This window comes from Oryctolagus cuniculus, chromosome 9, assembly GCF_051225735.1.
Source record: "Oryctolagus cuniculus isolate XC-2025 breed Fujian yellow rabbit chromosome 9, ASM5122573v1, whole genome shotgun sequence".
Lineage (NCBI taxonomy): Eukaryota > Metazoa > Chordata > Mammalia > Lagomorpha > Leporidae > Oryctolagus > Oryctolagus cuniculus.
Genome location: NC_142875.1, coordinates 65,264,051 through 65,287,144, shown reverse-complemented (window position 1 = coordinate 65,287,144; position 23,094 = coordinate 65,264,051). Strand labels below are relative to the sequence as shown.

General features: G+C 43.7%; 1 protein-coding gene across 1 annotated transcript in view; it reads left to right on the top strand.

Moving 5' to 3' along the window:
- The first annotated feature begins 10,511 nt into the window (after positions 1-10,511).
- Positions 10,512-23,094, top strand: part of CPB2 (carboxypeptidase B2) — a 53,971-nt gene continuing 41,388 nt past the window's right edge. Inside the window, exon 1 of the mRNA XM_008259991.5 lies at positions 10,512-10,625. Within this exon, the coding sequence (XP_008258213.1) occupies positions 10,558-10,625 (68 nt within the window). The 5' untranslated portion in view covers positions 10,512-10,557. The remainder of the gene's footprint in view (positions 10,626-23,094) is intronic.

Below are 23,094 nucleotides of genomic sequence, written 5' to 3'. Positions count from 1 at the left end.
TTTACTCAGTCCTTTCTTCCTCTTTCCAAAAGATAGAGTTCAGCAAGTGAGTCTGTGAATGGGTGGCAAAAACAGTTGTGTAAATGATGTCTTGTGGTTAAAGTTTACATAAAATCAATAATCATCCTCTATCAGGCACAAAAGCAGATCATCTCACCAATATCCACCGCCTCACCACAAGTCAGCATGGTAGCAGTGATTTTCTTTTTCTTTTTTTTTTCAACTTTTATTTAATAAATATAAATTTCCAAAGTACAACTTTTGGATTATAGTGTCTCCCCCCACCCCATAACCTCCCTTCCACCTGCAACCATCCCATCTCCTACTCCCTCTCCCATCCCATTCTTCATCAAGATTCACTTTCAATTATCTTTATATACAGAAGATCTACTTAGTATTTACTAAGTAAAGATTTCAACAGTTTGCACCCGCACAGGCACACAAAGTATAAAGTACTGTTTGAGTACTAGTTTTACCGTTAATTTGCATAGTACAACACATTAAGGACAGAGATCTTACATGGGGAGTAAGTGCAAGGTGACTCCTGTTGTTGATTTAACAGTTGACATTCTTATTTATGACGTCAGTAATCACCTGAGGCTCTTGTCATGAGCTGCCAAGGCTATGGAAGCCTTTTGAGTTCACAAACTCCAACCTTATTTAGACAAGGCCATAGTCAAAGTGGAAGTTCTTTCCTCCCTTCAGAGAAAGGTACCTCCTTCTTTGATGGCCCATTCTTTCCTCTGGAATCTCACTCACAGAGATCTTTTATTTAGGTCATTATTTTGCCACAGTGTCTTGGGTTTCCATGCCTGAGAAACTCTCATGGGCTTTTTAGCCAGATCCGAATGCCTTAGGGGCTGATTCTGAGGCCAGAGTGCTGTTTAGGACATCTGCCATTCTATGAGTCTGCTGTGTATCCCACTTCCCATATTGGATTGTTCTCTCCTTTTTAATTCTATCAGTTGTTATTAGCAGACACTGATCTTATTTATGATCAATTACGAACTATTATGAACTTAAATCAATCACTTTGACTAGTAAGATGGCATTGGTACATGCCACCTTGATGGGATTTGGAATCCCATGGCATGTTTCTAGCTCTACCATTAGGGGTAAGTCCGAGTGAGTGTGGGTAGCAGTGATTTTCATGTTATCTGCCATGTCAAAATTGGGGGGGGGGGGTCCATTTCAACCAGTATTTGCTTAAAGGAGAGCTATCATATGCCAATTTTGGGAGGGAAACCTTTAGAGAATTAGAATGCAAGCAAATATTTAATTCAAATGCTATATGGAAACACATGAGATTTTGACAATTTAGCAGGTATTTCTGGACTCTGCAGTACCATAGGCCCATCATTTACGAACCCCAACTATTCAAATCTACTTGCTGTATGTGTGATGCTTGGCCCAGAGGCACGTGGTGGAAGCTCTCAGCGGCACCCCTGACCCACTTCATCTGAATCAGTAGGTCTGATTTAATAAGATCCTCAGCGGATTCCTGCAGAGGTTTAAATGCTTGTCCTCCAGAACTTATGTGTCGGAAACTTAATCTCCAAGGTGATATGTTAATGGGATTGGGAGGTAAGACTTTGGGGAGGTGACTGGTCATGAGGGCTCTGCTGTCGTGAGCAAACTCATCATCCATTCACAGATTATAGGTTAATGGATAAGTGAAGGGGTAACTTTGCTATAAGCACAAGCTCTCTCTAGCAATTGTGATACTTTGAAACCAGAGAGAGTCCCCACCAACAAGAAGACCGTCACCAGCTATACAGCCCCTCTGCCTTCAGAATTATAAAAAACAAATGTCCGTATACCTAGTCTATGGAAAACAGACTAGGACAATTTGTATGCACATTAAAGTTTGAGAAGCAATGTCCTAAAAGGACAGAGTTCTCATTAAAAGATCTAGAGTTAATAGAAGACTAAATTAACCAAATTAAATTAATTACACTGTCCCAGATAAACTGGACTGAGAGATTTTCCATCACCAGTACTGGTTTGAGGTAGCTGGGTTCCCTGCACTTGGGTGTATCCCCTACTGCCCCCTTTATCATCTCTCCCCTCCTTCCCCATCTTGGTTCCTTCTGCACCCAGTTTGAAGAGCTGCATCCTCTGGTCCTCATGGGTACATTTAAGGTGTCTCTTGACACAACCCTCTCCTGCTAGGGGCCCAGGACACCCTTCTAATGCATCTGACCTGGTCCATGCAGCCTCACTCAGGGGTTCCCTTCCATCCCTGCACCACCCACATCAAATCTACTGGCTTTCCCCAGCATTCATGAGGCACTCTCTCTGTGATTTCCAGGGACTGCTAAGTAACTTAGTAGACCAAGACCCTCTACTGTCTACTCTCTTCTCCCCAAAAATATGCCCTTTGTCATGACTTTCTGGGGTTATAACCTCATCTTTGCTATTTCTACCAAATCCCTAATGACAAAGAAAGAAAGGAAATTGTCCTCCAAGAGGGGACTATTATAGGTAAAGGTCCTGTGGATGGGAGAAGCTCCATAAAACAAACTAAAAGACCAGTATGGCAGCTGATGGGGTGTGAGACCTGCCATGTCACAGGAGACAAATGGACTAATTAGACCCTTAGTGGGTTTAAGGCTTTAGGGTGTTTAAATATCATTTGAGAGCTTTGCACAGTGGCAGTATCATAGCCAATGACATTTAAAAAAGAATCATTTGGGGAACTTTTTTTTTTTTGACAGGCAGAGTGGACAGTGAGAGAGAGAGACAGAGAGAAAGGTCTTCCTTTGCCGTTGGTTCACCCTCCAATGGCCGCCGCGGCTGGTGCACTGCGGCCGGCAAACCGCGATGATCCGATGGCAGGAGCCAGGTACTTATCCTGGTCTCCCATGGGGTGCAGGGCCCAAGCACCTGGGCCATCCTCCACTGCACTCCCTGGCCACAGCAGAGAGCTGGCCTGGAAGAGGGCCAACAGGGACAGAATCCAGTGCCCCAACCGGGACTAGAACCTGGTGTGCCGGCGCCGCAAGGCGGAGGATTAGCCTAGTGAGCCGTGGTGCCAGCCTTGGGGAACTTTTAAAAACAAATTTCTGGCACACCTGGCTAAGCTGCCTCTGGGGACACTCACATCTCATATCAAAGTGCCTATTCAAGCCCTGGCTGCTCCATTTCCAATTTAGCTTCCTGCTAATGTGCCTGGGAAAGCATTAGATGATGGCCCAAGTACATAGGTTTCTGCTACCCACGTAGGAGACACACATGGAGTTCCTGGCTCCTGGGTTTGGCCTGGCTCAGCTCTGACAGTTGCAGGCATGTGAGGAGTAAACCAGTGAGTGGAAGAGCTCTCTCTCTCTCCCCTCCCCACCACCTTTCAAAAAAACCCAAATATATAAAATCTTTTAAAAAAATACAAATTTCCCAGATGCCACCTCACCTGGTTCACCCAGGAATATGCATTTTCCACAAACACCCTAGAAACTCCTACAGCGTGTGTCACAGATCACACTTGCGAAAGGACTGGCATGGACCAACTGTTCTCAACCTTGGCCACATATTGGAATCATCTCAAGATGATTATAAAAGATGGTGTTGTCTATGCCCCTCCCCACAACAGTTCTGATGTGATGGCTCTGGTGTGCATCCAGGACAGCCAGATATTTAAATGGTCCCCAAATAACTCTCATCGATAGTCACGTTTGGGAACCGCTGATGGATACCCTGGGGTACTGCTTCAGAGGACAGAGCTGGACAGACCCTTTTAACAAGTGGCAGAACAATGAAGGGGAGCACAGGTTCAGAAAGGAGTATGAAGGCTTAGAAATGCTCCAGAGATAAGCCTTGCTGTCTTCCCAGTCAACAAGCATTTGCCTGTCCCACTGCTACCAGATGTCTTCGATTCAGTCTTCGCCAGCCAAAGCAGGTAAGGCGGACCCAGGACCCAGTTCTCTGCCTTCAGGTCTCAAATTCTTTTTTTTTTTTTATGATTTATTTGTTTATTTATTTGAGAGGTATGATTACAGACAGTGAGTGGCAGAGACAGAGAAAAAGGTCTTCCATCTGCTGGGTCACTCCCCAATGGCCGCAACGGCCAGAGTTGCGCCGATCAAAAGCCAGGGGCCAGGAGCTTCTTCTGGGTCTCCCACATGGGTGCAGGGGCCCCAGGACTTGGGCCATCTTCTACTGCTTTCCCAGGCCATAGCAGAGAGCTGGATGGGAAGAGGAACAGCCGGGACTAGAACTGGCACCCATATGTGATGCCAGCACCGCAGGAGGAGGAGTAACCTACTGCACCACGGCGCCGGCCCCTCAAATTCTTTTTAAATAACTTCTGAGATAGCATCACCTTCTCTCTCCCTTAGAAATACAGGAGGCTACCTCCCCAGCCTCTGCATAATTATAATAGCAGCTCACTTTCCATGCATAAACATGAAGGATAGCGTGTGAAAGGACAACATTTATCAATTATGTGTCTCCTAAACCTCCCAGGATCACACAGCTTGAACGGCAGACTGATTTTGAAAGGCAAACTTGTAAATTGAACTGCATCTGAAAGCATAATTAAAAGTCATTAAATTAATTGGCTGTCTCAGTGCTTACCCAACAGGAAGCCTGACCCGCATATCCAAGTTGGGGCCAGCCAAGGCCACAGTAGCCTTTGCCCTGATTCTCAGATGTCTCCAATTTGAGAGAAAGTCAAGGCAGGACACACATCACAGGGGATGTTATCTTCACAGGTACACTTTTAATAAAGACAGAGGGTTAGGGGTCATCAAGAAATACTTGCCAGGTTATTTTTGGAACCTAATGTTCCAGGTTAGCTGGAGAACAAACTCACAAATGAGCCGGGCCCTAGGGGAGGGATGACTCAGGCAGATCCGCTAGAGCTGGATTGTTGACTGGGGTGGTGGCCTGACCCCTAACTCTCAGAAAGCAGCAGAGGAAGCAGACCAGCGGTTCCCAAAGTCATGAAGAGCTGCAGGAGCCTCCAGACAGAGCCCACTTGGCCTCTGCCCACCGCCTTCCTGGTCTACCCTTCAATGTAACCGAGACAGGTGGAACAGCTGTGATTGCCAGGGATTTGCAGATGCTACCACGTTGAACCCTCACAAGAGCCTTCCAAGGTAGCTCATTAGTAACCTCCTTTTTCAGAAGAAGGAGTTTCACTTCCAAAATCTAAGAGATCTGCCTGGAAATCCACAGCCAGGGTGAAGTCCATCTAATCCAACTTCTGTGTTCTTGTCAGTCCCCTCCAGAAGTGCCAAGATCAAGAGAAACATCTCAAGGAGAAAGGAAGAATGATAAAATAAATGGTGTTTCTTCCTCTTTCCATTCTTTCTTCCTCCCTCCCTCCCTTCCTCCCATTCTTTCATTCTTTCTTTTTACATACAATAAAATTCAACTTGTAAGTGTCATGTTTGAGGAATTTTGGCAGGATACAATGTGTCACTAACACAAAACACAACACAATCAAAAGACAGGATATTTCTACCTTCTCCCAAATTCCGTACCTTTTTTGTGTCCACAAAGGTTTAACAATACCTTCATTAAACTCCCCACAAATGACCACATTGAGTGCACCACCTTGCAGGGCTCACCAGGGAGTCGTCTTAGGTTCAACAAACACCCAGACTCCTGAGACCTTCCTCAGCCACGTGTGGCACCATTTGGGGTAGGCGGTACAGACCATGGAAGCCAAAGCTTGGCAGCAAGGCAATGTCAGGGGCTGCTCCTCCATGGGAGTGATTCTTAGAGCAGTCAATGCAGAAGACTCCACCGCTCCCCAGGCTCCAGAAATGATGCCTCCAGAATTAATTTCTGGCTACTCCCAATCCAGATATGAATTATCCAATGGGGGTTATTTCTGTTATAGGTAATGTGGCATCAGAACAGAGCTGACATTTTACCTTTCTCAAGTTCTCAGAGAAACAGTGAGAAAGGTAAGTGAAGGTTGAATTCTCAGGCCAAAAGAGACTCTGTCCCTCACCAGGACAGATGTCTTGTCTTGTCTATTTAAGCTATTATAGACAAATGGTGGTATGCTCAATTCTCCACCTGTGTTTTTATTTATTTCTCCTGGACATTGCTGTCATGCTGGGCTTCATATTTTAATATCTTTCTCAACTCATAAATTTAAGGACTGTTGTTTATTAATCCCAATTGATCTTTTCACAGTTCAATGCTTTTTCATTGCTTAATTTTGCCTTGTATTTATATATACATGCATATGTGTATATATATATGTATACACATACATGGAAAACGTTGATTGGAAAGTAGAGTGCCTACATCCCCTGCGCCCTCCTCACACACACCATTTCCCCCATGATTTACATTTTGTGTAAGAGTGGAATATTTATTATACGATGAGACAACATTGAGACACTATTATTATATTTATTTATTTATTTATTTTTGACAGGCAGAGTGGACAGTGAGAGAGAGAGACAGAGAGAAAGGTCTTCCTTTGCCATTGGTTCACCCTCCAATGGCCACCGCGGCCAGCGCACCGCGCTGGCAGGAGCCAGGTACTTATCCTGGTCTCCCATGGGGTGCAGGGCCCAAGCACATGGGCCATCCTCCACTGCACTCCCGGGCCACAGCAGAGAGCTGGCCTGGAAGAGGGGCAACCGGGTCAGAATCCAGCGCCCAGACCGGGACTAGAACCCGGGTGTGCCGGTGCCGCAAGGTGGAGGATTAGCCTAGTGAGCCGCGGTGCCAGCCGAGACACTATTATTATTAACTAAGGTCCTTAGTTTACATTAGAATTCACTTTGTTTGTATACAAGGAGACTTGGCACAGGTAATGGAAAAAAGAATTAAAAGATAACTTTATTGGGGTAGGTATTGTGGAGTAGCGTATTAAGGGGCCAGTTGAGATGCCTACATCCCATCATCAGAGTGCCTGCTTTGAGTCCTGGCTACTCCACTTCTGATTAAGCTTCCTGCTAATGCCCCTGGGAAGGCAGCCAATTTGGGCTCAAGTGCTTGTGTCCCTGCTAACTATGCCAGAGACCGCAATGGTATTCCTGGCTCCTGGCGTTGGCCTGGCTCAGTCTCTGCTGATGCAGACACTTGGGAAATGAGACAGATGGAAATCTCTCTCTTTCTCTCTCTCTCTGTCTCTCTCTCTCTCTCTCTGTCTCCCCCTCTCTGTCACTCTGCCTTTTGGATAAATAAAGATAGATGGATAGACAAATCAAGATACTTTATTTTGCTACAAAACTTTTGAAATTCATATATGAGTTTTTCATAATATACATGAATTTTTGAAGACACTATATTCTTTGGGCTTCAATGATTGTATAAGGAAAAATGTTCATTACTGCATCTCACAGTGTAGTTTCACTACCTCAAAAATGCTCTGTGCTCCACCCGTTCATCCCTTCCTCCCTCTCCCTGCACCCCTCTTCCAAGACGTCATGTGGTTAGAATCAACGGTTCGTAGCCCTTTCTGCTCGTTGCCTGCACTCAGCAATGTGTGTGCGAGGCCCCGCGTATCCATCTGTGCCTTGATAGCTCTTGTCTTTTTTATCTCCGCACCCTTGCTCTTGTTTCTGTCTTGTTGATGTCTCCTTCTAGAAGCATTCAATTTTTACCTTTCATAGATCATTGTGTTTTAGATGTATAAACTATCATAAAACATATAGAGTGCAGTAAAACATGATTTGAGAGTTTGGCTTTCAGTGGGAAGATTTCTATTTATTTTTGCCTTGTATATATTTCTGTTACATTACATCTGATCTTTCTCTCTGGGAAGTGAGGTACCAGAGTTGTGGCCTGGGGCTAAGAGTAATAGCCAGAAACAATAGTCATGGTGACCAGAGAAAGAGAGAAGAGAGAGAGCAAAGCAAGAGGAGAATACAACTAAGACCCCAGATGAAGGAGCAGTAACAACGACTACTTAAGACAGGTGGTGACTCAGGAAACTGGGGGTGGGATGGGAGGGGGAGAGATCTCTTTGTGTTGTTCTCTGGAAGGACATTCTGCAGAAGCAACTCAAATTCCAGCTCCATGTCTCCCACCCACCACCAAAATGATTTCATCTTCTACAGAGTATAATTGATCAAATGAATAATACTGACCATATATTTGTTTTTGATTGAGATGAATGAATAGAAATAAACAAGGGAAGAAAAAAGAGTGAAATACAAATAAAATTACCAAAAAAATGAAGTAGAAAGCAAGCTGCAGGAATAAATGCAAAGGAGAAAGAGCGATGAAAAGAAACAGCACATTTACCCTAATGAACAGATTCACACACAGTGCAGAGAAAGGGGCTTCCAGGTCAAGCCAACCCAAAGAGGTCATGGTTTAATAAGACTCTCCCTATCCCTCCTCTAACAACACAAAATAAGAGAAAATTATAAAAGGACAAAGCTCAAAAAGCCAGCAATTGAGAAACGACCTCAGATACAAAAAACGGAGCAGAAAAGCACAGGACTGGCAGGTGGTGATGGCATGAGGCCAGCAGTGGCACTCAGAGGGTGGCTGCTGTGGGTTACGGGGATGTGCAGGGACATCCGGGCCGGCAGGCTGCTTGGAGCCAGGGACCAAATACATTCTTTCCAAATCTTGGGGTGGGGGGAGGGAAGTAAAAATTGTTGTTGTACATTGGTTTCTGCTTTGGGTATAGAATTGCACATGAAGGTTGCTCCCACTTTAAGAAAGACAAGCTGGATAACCTCCAAACTCATAATTTTTACAGCCCAGCAAAGAGATGGTTCTGCAAAGGAAACAGTAACCAAAATTGGAGGAAGAAAAACAGAGCAGAGACCCTGTCTGAGGCCAGTCCTGGGGCCTGCCAAAGTCTGAAGGCACTGTAGGAGAACTGATAGCAGCCCTGCATTGGTCTGCGTTCTCCCAAGAAAGAGAGCCAACTTTTTCTTACTATTCTTACTTATTAAAAAAAGAAGTTTATGCAGCTCACAGTTTTGGAGGCTGAAAGTCCAAACAACTTAGCACAGGCTCTTGGGAGGACCCCTGCCCCCCAACACACACACACACATTGGCTGTGTACCATATTGGCATGTTGGTTCACAGATCAGTGAGGACCCATACCCCCAACACATACACACACACACACACACACACACACATTGGCTGTGTACCATATTGGCATGTTGGTTCACAGATCAGTGAGGACCCATACCCCCAACACATACACACACACACACACACACACACACACACACATATTGGCTGCATACCATGTTGGAGTGTTGGTTCACAGATCAGTGAGGACCCGTATGTCCCAACATATACACACATACACATACTCACACACACACACACACATTGGCTTTATACTATATTGGAGTGCTGGTTCACAGATCAGCTACTCTGCTTTCAATTCAGCTCCCTACTAATGAACCTGGGAAAGCAGTAGATGATGGCCCAAGTATTTGGGCTCCTGCCATCCATGTGGGAGACCTGAATGGAACCTTTCAAATAAATAAATGCTTTAAAAATTTTGTAAAAAAGAAAATAGAAATGTTCTAGTTATTATTCCTGTGAGAAAAAAATTACTACAAAGTTGGTGGCACAGATTCAGATATGCAGAGTCAAACGATTTTTCACAAAGATGACAAGACAATCCCATGTGGAAAGGAAAGTCGTTTCAGGAAATGGTGCTGGGGCAACTGGATATCCATAGGAAAATTAAAGGACCTCAATCCCTACCTCATACCATACACAAAAATCACAATGAGGTACATCATAAGCCTAAAAGTAAAAGCCAAAACTATAATGATTTGAGAATATTTTGCATTCTGTCCCTACTCACCCTCTGTAGGAAACCAATTTCACTGATTTCTAGTCTATTTTTCCTGTGTTTCTTTATCCACAAATGAGTAGATATACAATTTTTTTTTATTTTACCTTCTAAGGTATCCAAAACATAGTTTCAGTGGCAGTCACCTCGAGTTTTAAAATATGTCTCAATATCTTTGAATCTCCTAGGGAGAGGTTTGAAATATCAGTCCCTTCCCGCTCAGATGTCCAATGTGGGCAGAGTGATTTATTTTGCAAATGTTTTTATCCTGGGACCAGTGTTGTGGTGCAGCAGATTAAGCTGTCATCCCATATGGGCACCAATTCAAATCTCCCTGCTGGTTGTAGCTATTTGGGGAATGAACCAGCACATGGAAGATCTCTCTCTCTCTCTCTCTCTCTCTCTCTCTCTCTCTCTCTCTGGCTCTACCTCTCTTTGTAACTCTGTCTTCCAAATATATAAAATAAATTTGAAAAAATAGTCTATGGGTTCTTCAGTGAACCAGACAAGACTTTGCTACATTTCTGTCCTTTAGTTCTTGGCCTTGTCTTTCCGGAGGAGTTAAAGATTTTCTAGACAGCCTAAAAGAAGAACAACTCTCACTATAGTGTATTTTGGAGGGTCCAACCATCAAACAAAAACCTAGCAGATTTGTAGCTCTCCTCCGGGTAGTGGAATGGAAGCTAAGTTGATAATCCTTGGAGAAAACATGCTGTTACAGTTTAACCAGCGTGTAAAGAAGGCTCTGATGCAATCAGCTATCTGCGCCTTTCGCTTCAGAAGCTGTTGTTGTATAGCAAACTACTGTTGGGATGAAGCTTTTTGCAGTCTTTATTGCTCTCGTCCTCTGCTGTGAGCAGCATGTCTTCGCATTTCAGAGGTAACTGAGTAGAATAGCTGCACTGTGGTGAGATTTTTTCCTCATCTGTTAGCCTCTTACTGAATCAAGTCTATGCACTAGGCTGGGGAGCAAACTGTGAAAGTTTGAAGGCTGCCTCTTTCAGAAGCTTTCCAAGTAGCTATCACTAGAAACAGAATCTTTTTCTTTTCTCAGCCTAATTTCTGGGAGAACCCTGGATGGGACACATAGTCAGTGGCTGTGGAGACGAACGAAATGGAATCTTTAATAAAAGTAGTTATTCATCCCTTACCACACCACATGATTTATGTCCTCCTTGTCTTCGTGTATAAAGTATATTAGTGATGGATGATTTACTTTCCTCTTGAACGTGGAGCACAGGAGGGAGAAGGGAGAAGAGGAGAAAGGCATTAAACAGCAGGTTGGGCTGTGCATGGTTGCTCACCATGGAACATGAGAAGAAGAACAGCCATGTTATAGAGCTAATTCTTATTTTTTTCTTAGAAAAGTGATGACTTTGGGATTTTCTATTATAAACTACATATAGAACACAAAATAAGTTATGCAATAGCTATGGAGTGAATAGATGCACAGTATATGTACTATAATTAATCAACTATTCAGTGTTTAGTCTTTTTAAGACTAATGTCTCCTTTGCATTGTTGTGGTTTTTGCCTTTGTTTGGAATATGTGGTTGTTTTCTTCTCCAATTATCTTCGACACGGAGCCCTTTCTTCATACTAGCAAGTGGCAAAGAGAAAGAAAATGGACAATGAGACATTACAGGGACAGGGATAATTCTACCAAAAAAAAAAAAAAACTTATCTGACTCAAATAACCATAGGATAAAATTTCAGAAAGTCTATCTGGATGTGTGTGCCTAAACCTGTGCTTACATAAATTATTGAATTAACTATAATTGGTTGAGTCTTTTTTTAGTTCAATATGATTATCAAGTGTCAAGCAATAAATTTCATCCTCAAATAATAGTTGTTGTAGAATCAACACAGAGGTCAAAATTGCTGTAATAATTGATGACTTATAACTCTGTATTTTAACAATAAATTAGATAACCATGATTTCTAAGGTCCTTGCAAATTCTAACATTCTATCACTTGATGATTGGCTTTAAAGATAAGAAAAGTGGTCCGGCGCCACGGCTCAATAGGCTAATCCTCAGCCTGCGGCGCCGGCACCCTAGGTTCTAGTCCCAGTTGGGGTGCCGGATTCTGTCCTGGTTGCTCCTCTTCCAGTCCAGCTCTCTGCTGTGGCCAAGGAAGGCAGTGGAGGATGGCCTAAGTGCTTGGGCCCTGCACCCACATGGGAGACCAGGAGGAAGCACCTGGCTCCTGCCTTCTGATCGGCACAGCGCGCCAGCCATAGCAGCCATCTGGGGGGTGAACCAACAGAAGGAAGGCCTTTCTCTGTCTCTTGCTCTCTCTCACTGTCTAATTCTGCCTGTCAAAAAAAAAAAAAAAAAAAAAAAAAAGATAACAAAAGTGAAAACATGTTCAACTTGGTTACTATAGGAAAAGACAGTATCACTGACAATGATGGGAAAAGAGAGCAACTAAGGGTTATTTAGCTCCTGTGTCTGTCCCATGTGCGGGGCTAGGCCTTTAGCGAGGCTATCTCTTTAAACGCCGGCAATCCAACACTCGAGGAATCTTGGTCAGCATTTCATGGAAGAAGAAATTAAGCCTCAGGAAGAATAACTCATAAGATAGAACTAATTGCAGAGTTCGAATTTAAACCCTCTTTAACCCCACTTCACCTCTTTGTACTGTACAACAATGCCTCTAAACAAAATCTAGAAATTGCAAAAGTCAGTTTGAGGGGGGAGTCAGATGTAGTCACAATGGGTCTGAGGAGAAGACAGTTAAAGATACAGCCTGCAAGAAAGGCCTGGGGCCACAGGTCAGTCACCTATCGGGAGGGCCAACCATGGCCTCCACACTGCCCCTACTTTCGGCAGACCCAGCTCACTACCGCCATCTTGGTTGTAGCGTGAACTAAACTCCAGGATAGAGTAACCTTAACAAGATACACCAAAAGCAGGCCCACAGCTCCTCCTAATTGTAAATGTATAGCAGCTAGTGCGCTAAACGTAATGCACATAAAGGAAATAGATGAAATAGTGAAGAAATAAGTGAGAAACTCCCTCATGACTGGATTTTCTTACTATTTTTTTCTTCGATTAAAAAATCTGATTGATAGCTATGTTTGCTGAGAGGAATGAGACTCTGGCTGTATTTTAACCAGAGAATTTTGCATTGAGAGAGTTTAGCATTTGCTGTACATATACGCTACAATCTCTGTGTGAAGGGGTTATGGCTTTGTCAATTGATGCGTATCTGACACCTGGTTCCCACTCCTTCACTAGAAATAACGGCAACTCTTCTTTCTGTGAGTAAGAAAAATTCTTTAACCAAACGTGTCCGAGTTCTGCTTTTCCAGGAATGGCCTATTACTGAGGCTAAAAGGGAAGTCTCATTTCATTCCAAGTGACAGCCTGTGATGAATTATTTCTTGGGGTGAGAATGTAAACCTTTCTGAAAAGAACTAATGGCCTGGCTTTTCCCTAAAGCTGTGCTTTGTTATCGTTTCCTTGTCATGATCATTGTCCTAATAACAGTTTGTATTCAGGCAATCTCTTAGCAGCTGAATTGTAGGTGCATTTTGAGAAATCTCATCAGTAAAAGGCCCTGCAATGGCAACAACAACAAAAAGTTTCAGAGGCATAAATACCATATGGCAAAGAGAAAGGCAGCCAAAAAAGCCATCTCTCCATATTCACTTGCTTTTTAAAGGCCAAACACCATAAAGAGTAAAAATAAAATGCTAGCAAGAATCTTGTAAACAAGGTCATTAATTGTGCTGTGCAATGATTACCTAACTGTACCGTGCCGGCCAAGGCTATTTCTATGCAAAAAGTAAAAGTCAGGAAAAGAAGAAGTCAGGAAGAGAAGAAGAAAAGGAATTGGAGAGCGCAGGGGGGTTGATGAGAGAGGGATTCTGAATTATTAACCGTTCCAGGCAGTGTTTCTATCTTTGACTGCACATGCTTTCTAGCTACCTGGAGACCAGTTTGTTCTTTTTCACTTCTCTTCTACTGATACATTATTTTCATCTCAAAGAACATGCCTCCAGTGCCCTTAAAACACAGTGATGCATAGAACAAAATGGCAGCTTTGGGCTATGTTCCCTTGTTCAGTGGTATCTCACCAGGGGTTTAAATTCTAAATCATCTTTCAGAACTCTGATAAGTGTGAACCTTCCATGGTACAGCACATTAGGGGAGAGCTCTTGATGAATATAATCACGTTTTTAGAGGAGAAGGACCAGAGGACAAGCCTCCTAGGTATTCAAAACCTCAGGAGCTAGAGAGCTGAAGGGGAGCCCCAGCTCTACTCCTTACTAGCCACATAGCCCTGGACCATTAGATCATCCTCGCCTAGCCCACTTCACTTTCTGTGTAAAGAGAACTGCTATTTCAGATTGCTTATATTTTTCATTCTATTTTTGATGTACTGCTTTTGGCTCAAATAGTTATCGTGTCGATGCTACAACTGTATCACTTCAGGGATGCAATTATTAAAGTTAGAAAAATTCCATGGCTTTTCAGCCCATTATTAAGTCACCCACGGCCCTTGGGTTGTATTAATAAGCATCCTCAATTCTGAAATTAGAATGTCAGCTGTAACCATAGTATCATTCAAATATCTTGGTCTTCTCGTTACAAGAAAAATTTTAGCTGAATTAAACTTAACTGGGCAAAGAACAACGTCTGAATTGCGTGTCTCTTTAGAGCCAGAAGAGGATCAGAGAGCTCGGCGCAATTAGGGGCAGAAAACAGAGGTAGGAGCAGGAACGGTCTGATTGGCCACCGTTGAGTGTTTGCCGTCTCTGGGCGGAGGCTGGCCATTTGGCAGCCTCTGATTGGCTAAAACCCCACCGCAGTGATTGGCTCAGATTCAGGGAGTTGTTAGAAAAACCGAAACCAAATCCTCCTAGTTCGGCTTTCTGTTGATTTGTTTAGTAAACTGGGTCACAATTTGTTACCAGGAACTCAAGGAATGGAAGCATTTCTCAGGCCAGATTTAGTTGAATTTAACATTCTTGTGGGAAGACAGTCCTCCACCACGACCACATGCACACACATGCTTCTTTTACACATTAGCCCTTGCCTTGAATACTGATTTCCCAGAGCTTTAGGAGAGCCCTTTATGGAGGAATTCTCTCCACCAGGACTAATGTATCACTTTCCTGGTGGTCACTTGTGACTCCGCCCCTTACTCTTAGGAACTCTTGCTTTTTTTTTTTTTTTAACTTTTATTTAATGAATATAAATTTCCAAAGTACGACTTATGGATTACAATGGCTTCCCCCCCATACCGTCCCTCCCACCCGCAACCCTCCCCTTTCCCACTCCCTCTCCCCTTCCAAGGAACTCTTGCTTTTGATCTGGCCGCTGAGACCTGCCCTGGCCCCCTGGGTGGGTCTGCTGAGCTCCATCTATGTAACTTGAAGTGTTTCTTCTTCTTGACTGTGATTACGTCCTAGCCAACCAGCCACATGCAACATGCAGAGTTACCTTTCTTGAGAGCTACACAGGCAGCACTCCCTGTACCTCTATCCTGAAGACCCATCAAGCTCTCTCATGTTCCCAAAGGTCTTCCCTGCTAGGAAGGAGGGGGAGGAACATCCCCAAATTTAATCTCCTTTGAAGGGTGAGGCTGCAAAAGAACCACAACTTGCTCCAAAGAAATACCTTCAGATCCTCTCCCTGTCTCCACTCTGCTTTTGATAGTCTCTCTTTTTCTAAGGGGATGTCAGCATCCTGAAACTCATTTTCAGAAATTGTAAATTCTACATAGGATGATCTGAAGGACCCTCGTCTTGCTACCTTATTCTATCATATTGGCTCTTTGATCAAAATCAAGATAGGTGGAGGCATTTCTCCACAATTTAAAATTGGATGTAGCTATTTCTATATATATATATCTATCTATATATTAGTGTGTGAAACAAATCCATTTTTAAAAATTTTTACTAATACAAAGAGAAATATTTCATAGATATAATTCTAAGAAGTTAATCTTAATCTCTCCTCTTTCTTTTTCCCTTTAATTTTTGCAATTACATAATTTCAATTTACTTTATAACCGCAGGTTAAATGCACCACTAACTGTGATGTCCAACAAGTAAAAAGTAGAAATATATTTTATGGCAAATGTTTTACATTATAATTTTACTCCTCAACGTTTCCTAATTTATGTTTACATTTCCTTAAATTCTGTCTCCATAGGCTAGTGTTTGGCCTAGTGATTAAGATGTTGATTAAGATGCAACATCCCAAATCAGAATAGTTGGGTTAGATACCCAGCTGCAGTTGCTCCAACTCCAGGTTCTCACTAACGCAGACCCTGGAAGACCATGGTGATGCCTCAAATAATCGGGTTCCTGTCACTCACCCAGGAAGACCTGGATTGAATTCTAGTCTCACAGCTTTGGCCTGGCTCAGTCCCAACCATTGCAGGCATTTGGAGGAGTGAACCAGTCAATGGGAGCACTCTCTCTCCCTTTCAAACAAAAACATTTTTTAAAAATTCACCTTAAGGAAGAAGTTCATTTTGAAAATATATTTTTTACCTCTTCCTCCCGTTGACTAACTTTGGTAATTTCTGCTCCTTTAACACATCAGGTTTTTCCTTATTACTGTCTACTCAACATTCTTTGTTCATGATTTTCAATGTAACCACCTCCCTTATCATACAGCCTTGTTGTGAAGAATGTATAAAAGGGGCTGGCACTGTAGCACAGTAGGTTAATCTTCCACCTGTGGTGGCAGCATCCCATATGGGCGCCAGTTCTAGTCCTGGCTGCTCCTCTTCCCATCCTTCTCTCTGCAATGGCCTGGGAAAGCAGTGGAAGATGGCCCAAGCACTTTGACCCCTGTACCCATGTGGGAGACCCAGAAGAAGCTCCTAGCTCCTGGAATCCAATCAACCCAGCTCCAGCTGTTGTGGCCATTTTGGGAGTGAGCCAGCAAACGGGAAGACCTTTCTCTCTGTCTCTCCCTCTCACTGTCTATAACTCTACTTCTCAAATAAATAAATAATCTTTTAAAAAAAGACTATATAAGAATGTCCCTGAAGCACTTAGTACAAAATCCAAGTTAGTAAATATCAAAAAAAGAATATCCTATACATCATTTTTCTAATCAATGCAAGATTTCCTCTACATAGAATTGAAATTCAGCCTCTGTTCAACAAATGGAGAGCTCATTACTTAAAAAAAAAGATTTATTTTATTTTTTGAAAGGCAGAGTTGCAGAGAGAGAGAGAGAGACAGACAGAGAAGGGGAGAGAGAGAGAGAGAGAGAGAGAGAGAGAGAGAGAGATCGTCCATCCACTGGTTCACTCCCCAAATGGCTACAACAGCTGGAGTTGGGCCAATCCAAAGCTGAGAGCCAGGAGCTTCTTTCCAGTCTCCCACATGGGTGCAGGGGCCCAAGCACTTAGGCCATCTTTTACTGCATTCCCAGGCCATAGCAGAGAGATGGATCAGAAGAAGAGCAGTCAGGACTAGAACCAGCGCTTACATGGGATGCTGGCAGTACAGGCGGTGGCTTTACCCACTGCACCACAGCACCAGCCCCAGAGCTCATTACTTTGTAAGAGATCCCACTTCATTGTTAGCTCCACTTTTTAGACAGTTCATCTGAAAATCACAGTGATTTGGGTCAGGCTTATGGTGCAGTGACTGAGACTCTGCTGGGGATGCCACATCCCTGACTGGAGTGCCTAGATTCTAGCTCCAGCTGCACTCCTGATTCCAACTTCCTGTTAATGTGCATCCTGGGAGGCAGCAGGTGATGCCTCCAGTGAGTGGGTCCCTGTTCACCGTGTGGGAAACTTGGGTTGAGTGCCCAGCTCCTCGGTGTTTGGGCATCAGCCCACCCAGATACTCCAGCACAATCTTTCCAATCTTGAAATCTTTAACTTCCTTTTGCAAAAATCACTTGACCATGTAAGGTAACAGATTCATGGATTCTAGGGATTATGGCTTGGACATCCTTGGGGAGGGAGATGCTAATCTGCCTATCACAGTGAGTAGAACGGAACCCAGCTCATGCTGGGAAGATCTGGCCATGACCACCTGCTAGCCTATGGCCAGTCATTCCACTTTTTTCAGGGCTCAGTAACATGCCAGGAACTATAACCCCAAATAGTCTGCCAAGTCATATGGCCCAAAGGATAGGGCTTCCTGGACCACAGACTGACTCTTTCTGCTCTGGTTTTCTTATCAAAACTGGTAACTTTTCATAGCACCCAATATGTCACCTTAAGTAGTATGTCCCAGAAACACAAATCCAGAATCTGAGCCCTATTAAGACTTGTGCTCCTTTTGTTATCATGGGGGTATGAGATGCAATCATTTGTCTTTCATTTGTGTGAGTGTCCCAACCCTTCCCAGACCACTTGACCCTAAAAGCTTCCCCAATGTAGCAGGCCCTAAACCTTTGTATTTATAACCCACCCTTGGGAACATATGTGTCTTGCCATAGCCTCCAATGTTCTTGGCTCCTTCTTACTCATATAGCCCAAGATCAATGTCACTGATATGGTAAACTGCGATATTCAGGCTACTTCCCTTTGGACTATGATGTGACTGAGAATGGGAAAGTTAATTTAAGCAGAAACAAGACTGTAGATATGTATTTTCTGCCCATCCCAAGAAGATATTGAGTATTCCTGATGCTTTTTTTTTTCTTTTTTTTTTTTCTTTTTTTTTTTTTTTTTTTTTTTTTGACAGGCAGAGTGGACAGTGAGAGAGAGAGACAGAGAGAAAGGTCTTCCTTTGCTGTTGGTTCACCCTCCAATGGCTGCCGCGGCCAGCACGCTGCGGCCGGCGCACCGCGCTGATCCGATGGCAGGAGCCAGGAGCCAGGTGCTTTTCCTGGTCTCCCATGGGGTGCAGGGCCCAAGCACCTGGGCCATCCTCCACTGCACTCCCTGGCCACAGCAGAGAGCTGGCCTGGAAGAGGGGCAACCGGGACAGAATCCGGCGCCCCGACCGGGACTAGAACCCGGTGTGCCGGCGCCGCTAGGCGGAGGATTAGCCTAGTGAGCCGCGGCGCCGGCCCTGATGCTTTTTAAAAATAGAAATGGCCGGGGGCTGGCTCAGTGGCGCAGTAGGTTAATCCTCTGCCTGCAGTGCTGGCATCCCATGTGGGCGCCGGTTCTGGTCCCGGTTGCTCCTCTTCCGTTCCGGCTCTCTGCTGTGACCTGGGAGGTCAGTGGAGGATGGCCCAGGTGCTTGGGCCCCTGCACCCGCATGGGAGACCAGGAGGAAGCGCCTGGCTCCTGGCTTCGAATCAGTGTAGCTCCAGCTGTTGGGGCCATTTGGGGAGTGAACCAACGGAGGGAAGACCTCTCTCTGTCTCTCGCTCTCTCACTGTCTGTAACTCCACCTGTCAAATAAAAAAAAAATAGGAATGGCCAGCTAAATAGCTGAATATCATATATCTGAGGCTCTGCCCCAGCAAACACACCATACCAAGCATAGTGGCTACAACTAATGGAAGCCAGACTGGTTAATTCAGTGTGGATTTGATGGGAACCACCATCCCTAGGTCCTTTGGGTCCTTAAGGGTGATACTAATAAGTTACGTCCCCACTCCCATGACACATTTTGCCTTAAAATCTCCATATCTTGGTGGAGAGTCAGTTTCAGAGATTTCCTTTTGACTTTCTCCACTGTGTTAGCTCTTACCTTACCAGCAGGGAACTAATGTGGGGAGTCTTCTGGTTACCAGGTATATCCATTTCACATATGCATGTGAATATCCTTGGATCCCATGCAGACACTCTGAGCTGGACTTAAGCTAGGACCCCACATCCCCAGATTTCAATGTCAACATGGACCCTGCATGCTACAAATCTCAAAATGCTTCACTATCCCCCTCCCCAGTGTGCAGAGTTACCCAAGGGAATTGCCATAGGAAAGGACTGAGGGAGTCAGGACCATTGCAGGGTCTTGTGTGCATCTGACTCCCTCTTCAGACAAGAAATTCAAGGGTCTACAAACTGGCTTACATTGGAAACCGGGCAATGGATTATGACTTTTGATTGGAATGATTGCCCACAGTTTCTCATTAGTCATTCATGATTTATTTTTATGGCAAATCTTCCATAATACTTTTGCTGACCATTCATTCATCTTGTCCCTGAGAACTCCTATGTTCTGTCAATCAATTCTATAGCTTTCTGAGGGTTTTGTGGCTCTGGCTGCCACTCTGACCTTACTGCTCATTACAATAACTGTGCCCAACCTGTTACTGGTGGTTAAGCACTGCCACCTAGCTTCGATTGCACAGGGATCTTATTATGCCCATTGCTAGCTGGGAATGCAGTTCTACACTGGCATGTCCAGAGTCAGCCCTCAGGATCTATCCTCACCTCCCTTTTTGGCTCCCAAACCAATGAGTAGGGTAAAGTCACAACAGAACATGACTGTGGAAGTGCTGGGTGTATAAATAAAGGAAAGGGACTCTATCTCAAATCAGATGCACTTGCCCCTGGTCTAGGCCTTCCTAATTGCACCTTGAAAGGTGTACTAACATGCCACCAAAATGTTTTGGGGAAGCTTGCAGAAGGAATGGCTTGCACTGAGTGAACTTTAGAAATGTCAGAACTAACGTGGCAGATGGTGAACAAAAAGAATCAAAGGAGTCACAGAATGGGGAACATTTGCATAAAAAGACTGTGTGGGCTAGACAACTCCGTGACTGTGCTCACCATGGCTGGAGAAGACATTGGATTCGTTCATACAGTAAGGAAGGTGCTGTTGCAATGACAGGGTCACTTGCAGCATTAAGAAGCTCTGTAGTAGGTTTTTCACAGCCAAAGTGCCTTTTAAATATTTTTTTCTGGTTAAATAAAAGCATGACAGTTTTCTTGGTTCAAAAAATAGAAAATAAAGTGAAAAATCATAAAATTAAGGATAAAAAAATTACACCACCCTAAGAAAATATCTTTAACATTTTTGTGATCATCTTTTCATACATTTGCCACACATTTATATATCCCTGTGTGTAATTTTACATTCATTGCTATCATATTTCCTATCAGCATAATAGAGACCTTTATTTTTTAAAAAAACAACCTTATTTGGTCTCTCTCCCCTCTACCTACTCAATCCTTTCACCACTATTCCTCATCCTCCAAATCAATGTTCACATGTGTGGGTTGTCCTTACTTTTAACACACTTAGTTTCTTTTTCATTTCTAATGTATTTTTTCCAAAACAGGATCTTTTTTGTTTTATTACTTTTCCAAAGTTTTTTTATTAAAATTTTTTATTTATATAAATGGAACAAATTTCATGTGTCTCATACATACAGTTTTAAGAACACAATAACACCTTCCACCCCATCCTCCCTCCTTCCCTCACTCCCAGCCTTCTTTCTAATTCAACAGGATGATTTTTCATGGCTTCTCCACATTACATCTTGCTCCTCTCTCTTGATACATCACATACATCCCACCCTCCATGTTACCTGTTATAAATCAAACTCATTCTTTCTAATGAATGTAAAATGTTCTGGAGTAGGGAGACATCACAAACATTCAATAATTCTATTCCAGTCCAGCATTCCCATGGTTCCCAGTTTTTGTTACTATGAGCAATGCCACAATCCATATTCTTAAACACTGGTTGAATCCTTTATGCTAAACTTGTACCAGGGATTAGCATAAAATTCCTATGTCTGTAGCTTTTGTGAACTACTCTTTCCTTCTTCTGGTAATCAGCCTCCCTATTTCTGGAATCCTTTAATCAGGCTTCCCAAAATAAAACCATTCTCCACCTTGCAGTCAAAATGATTCTTGCAAACCACAACTCAAATGAAGTCAGTTCCCTAACTTCTGATTGCCTGTGCGATGAAGTCCAAATTTCTCAGCACGTATTCAAAACCTTCTCTAGGGGAGGAGTGGCAACTAACTTTCCAAACTCATTTCTGCTTCCCTGCCCTTTTTCTCTCACCCCACTCTTGGCAACAATGCACTGATTGCCATTTCCTTTGGCAAACTTTGCCAGTCCCTTTGGTCTGCTGCCATTGCACCTTCACGTATTTCTTAGACATTCGTACATGCCCAGTAGTTTCTTCTATGAAGCCTTGGCTGACAATCTGAAAACTCAACCCAGATCTCCCATGTGTGTGTCAGAACTCAATTACTTGAGCTAACACTGCTGCCTCCCAGGGTCTGTGTTAGCAGGAGGCCAAAGTCAAAGGATGGAGTCAGGTATTTGATAAAATCCAGGTCTCCGATTTGGGACAAGGGTGTTTTTTTAAAAAAACAAGATTTATTTTTTATTTATTTGAAATAGTTACAGAGAGAGAGGTAGAGACAGAGAGAGAGGTCTTACATCCACTGGTTCACTCCCCAGATGGCTGCAAAACCAGAGATGTGCCGATCCAAAGGCAGGAGCCAGGAACTTCTTCCAGGTCTCCCGTGTGGGTGCAGGGGTCAAAGTGCTTGGGCCATCTTGTACTGCTTTCCCAGGCCATAACAGAGAGCTGGGGCAGAAGAGAAACAGCTGGGACTAGAACCAGTGCCCATATGGGATGCCAGCGTTTCAAGCCAGGGCTTTAACCTGCTGCGCCACAGCACCAGCCCTGACGTAGGTATCTTAACTACTAGGCTTCTCTCTCCTGGATAAAAATTTTCTTTGGAATAGTTTTTGATCTACAGAAAAGCATCAAAAGTGACACAAAATGTTCCTCCATATCCCTAATCCAGTTTTCCTTACTGTTAACTTTTACATTACTGTGGTGTATTCCCTAAAACTGAGAAATCAACATCATCATATTACTACTAATTAGACTCTAGACTTTATTTTGATTTCCTGTGCTTTTCCACAAATATGCTTTCCCTGTTGAGAGCCCAGCTAACGGGTACCACAGGGGGTGCACCCATTCCGACACTGTCCAGTTTTGCAGTTGTTTCAGGCCAAAGGGCCCCTGCTTCTCCGCCGTAGCTGACAGTAAAGTCTAAGATTGGGTTTAAATAAGGCAAGGGCAAACATTTGTTTCTAACTGAAATAATATTTGACCTCACATTTCAAGGGCAATATTTGTCCAAAATAAGAGAAAAACCATGTCCAGTTCAAAAATGGGCTTCTGGGCCAGCATTGTGGTGCAGCAGGTTAGGCTTCCCCTTGTGATGCCAGCGTCTCATATTGAAGTGCCTATTCAGGCCCCAGCTGCTCTGCCTTTTTTTTTTTTTTTTTTTTTGACAGGCAGAGTGGACAGTGAGAGAGAGAGACAGAGAGAAAGGTCTTCCTTTGCTGTTGATTCACCCTCCAATGGCCACCGCGGCCGGTGTGCTGCAGCTGGCACACCACGCTGATCCGAAGGCAGGAGCCAGGTACTTCTCCTGGTCTCCCATGGGGTGCAGGGCCTAAGTACTTGGGCCATCCTCCA